Source organism: Trichechus manatus, unplaced genomic scaffold (genome assembly GCF_000243295.1).
Source record: "Trichechus manatus latirostris isolate Lorelei unplaced genomic scaffold, TriManLat1.0 scaffold00016, whole genome shotgun sequence".
Taxonomy (NCBI): Eukaryota; Metazoa; Chordata; class Mammalia; order Sirenia; family Trichechidae; genus Trichechus; species Trichechus manatus.
The window spans coordinates 25,152,462-25,154,762 of record NW_004443952.1 but is presented as its reverse complement, the minus strand read 5'-3'; the positions used below and the strand labels follow the sequence as shown (position 1 = coordinate 25,154,762).

At 36.4% G+C, this 2,301-nt stretch overlaps 1 protein-coding gene across 2 annotated transcripts in view; it reads left to right on the top strand.

Moving 5' to 3' along the window:
* MELK (maternal embryonic leucine zipper kinase) overlaps positions 1-2,301 on the top strand; it is a 108,444-nt gene that overhangs the window by 25,170 nt on the left and 80,973 nt on the right. For both annotated transcript variants that reach the window (XM_004372256.2, XM_023727505.1), the window contains one exon: positions 1,293-1,391. In XM_004372256.2, the coding sequence (XP_004372313.1) occupies positions 1,293-1,391 (99 nt within the window). The remainder of the gene's footprint in view (positions 1-1,292; positions 1,392-2,301) is intronic.

Below are 2,301 nucleotides of genomic sequence, written 5' to 3'. Positions count from 1 at the left end.
GACTAATCTTTTCCTTGTATCCTGTTCTTCTTTATCTTTTAGTTTTAACCCAAACATAATCTCTTGGTTGACCGCTTGTTGTGGTATTTGACTAGGCTGTGTTAGCTTACTCCTTCCTGGGCAACCTCTTTTCTTTGGATTTATCACATATGTAGTGTGCCATCATGGTTGTATTTATGGATTAAGTATATGAGGCATAAATGGTTAAATTCTGATCTCCTCAACTTGGAAGAAAAATCAGGTGTTTGCTTGAAAGTAAATTGTTCACTTGAGACATCATACTACATTCCTAACGGTTTAATGTGATATGGTAGACAGGACCGTGGGTTAAATTTAGCCTACTGAGCCCTGGTGGCACAGTGGTTAAGAACTGGGCTGCTAACCAAAAGGTTGGCAGTTCAAATCCACCAGGTGCTCCTTGGAAACTCTATGGGGCAGTCCTACTCTGTCCTTGATGGCAACAGTATAGGTAGTACCTAAATGTATGATATTGTTCAAGGTATTTTAACTCTGTTTCCTTATTTTTCCAATGCTGCCCTTCTAACCTCTTACGATTTTCCTAAGGCTCAAAAGGGGGCAGGAACTGTGTCTTGTCCTCAGTTAATGGTGGTGTCATTATTGACTAAGGCCAAATACTGCTTGAATAAATAGTTACTGCTTAGGACTCATGGGACACATGGATATCCTGTATAAAGGTTAAGCTGCTTTCTGGGATTTTGAGATTTGTAGGGTTATTTGTGCTGGCAGGCTAATTTCTAGCCTCTATATTTGAAAAGTCAATCACTGAACTTTATTAAGGTTTCTCTACATAGAGAGGATTTTACAGTGCAGCTTAGTCATATTTACACATTATCAGTGGTAAATTTTAAGACTTATTTTGACATTCTCGTGCCTGTTTACATAATCCTCATATGTAACCTAAATTCTCAGTAGCAGTGTAAAATTGTCTTGCAGAATCAGAGACCTGGCCTCATGTTCTTATCACCCCCAATCCAACCCAGCCAACTGGAAATTATTTCCTATTAAGCAGTACAGAGTTAGAGAAGAGTGCACTGAACTAGAAGTCAGGAGACTTACCTTGGTGGCCCTGCCATTGACTGAGTGACTTTGGACAAGCCTTCCTTTCTGTGCTTCAGGTTCCCTGTCTGTAGCATGAGTGGGTTGCACTGGATGATCTCTGAGCTCTTTTCCAGCTCTGTGAAGATTTTGTGATTCTATTAAGTATGCTGCCATTCTGAAATATGTTTTAAAGATTTTTTGAATGATTTTTTTTTTTTTTTTCTCCCTCTCAGGCAGATGTTTGGAGCATGGGCATACTCTTATATGTACTTATGTGTGGATTTCTACCATTCGATGATGATAATGTCATGGCTTTGTATAAGAAGATTATGGTGAGTGTTATAAGGCCTAGAATTTGAATGTAAGAGTTTTCCATACACCATACTGTATGCTTCCTTTTATGAAAGTACAAAAAGAGGCAAAACTAGTCTATGCTTTTAGAACTCAAGGGAGTGGTTTCCTTTTGTGGGGGGGTGATGATTGGAGGTGAAGGGTGTGTGGGCTTCTGCTCTGTTTTTTGATCTAGGACTGGATGCATTTATGTATTTGGCGTTTAAAACTCATCAAGCTGTACCTTCATGATATGTGTACTTTTCTATATGTATATTATACTTCTTTGATAAAAAACTTAGCAAAACAAAAACAAATATATAAAAAATGTTCAGTACTTTAGGTTGACCCAAAATTGAGGAAAGTAAATTTATAAGATGATTTCCTGATAAGAGTTTTTGTTTTGTATCTTGAAATGATATCTTAGCAAGTTTCTGTGTTAAATCACATTTTCCTATTGAGTTATATTAAAATAAGAAAAATCTTTTTAGTTTTGAGGGGAAAAAATTAGCTTTAAGGTGTACTTGAATGACAGTTAAAAGTACCGTAAGCTGTTTTAAAACCATATGTGTTAGAGACAGAAAGTAGATTAGTGATTGTCAGGAGATGGGGTAAGGGAGGAATAGGGAGTGACTGCTAATGGATATAGGGTTTCTTTTTGGGGTGATGAACATGTTCTGGAATTAGATAGTGGTGAGAGTTGTACAGCTTTATGAATATACCAAAAACCACTGGATTGTCCACTTCAAAAGGGTGAATTTTATAGTATATGGATTATATTCAATTAAAAATAAATAAAAAAATTATATATCAAGAAAAATAGTTCAATTCTTTTCAACAGTTAATATTCAAAGCAAGCTAAGAAAAGAAGGTATGTAAGGAGGAAGAAAGAGCACCATATCGTGTCCAGTA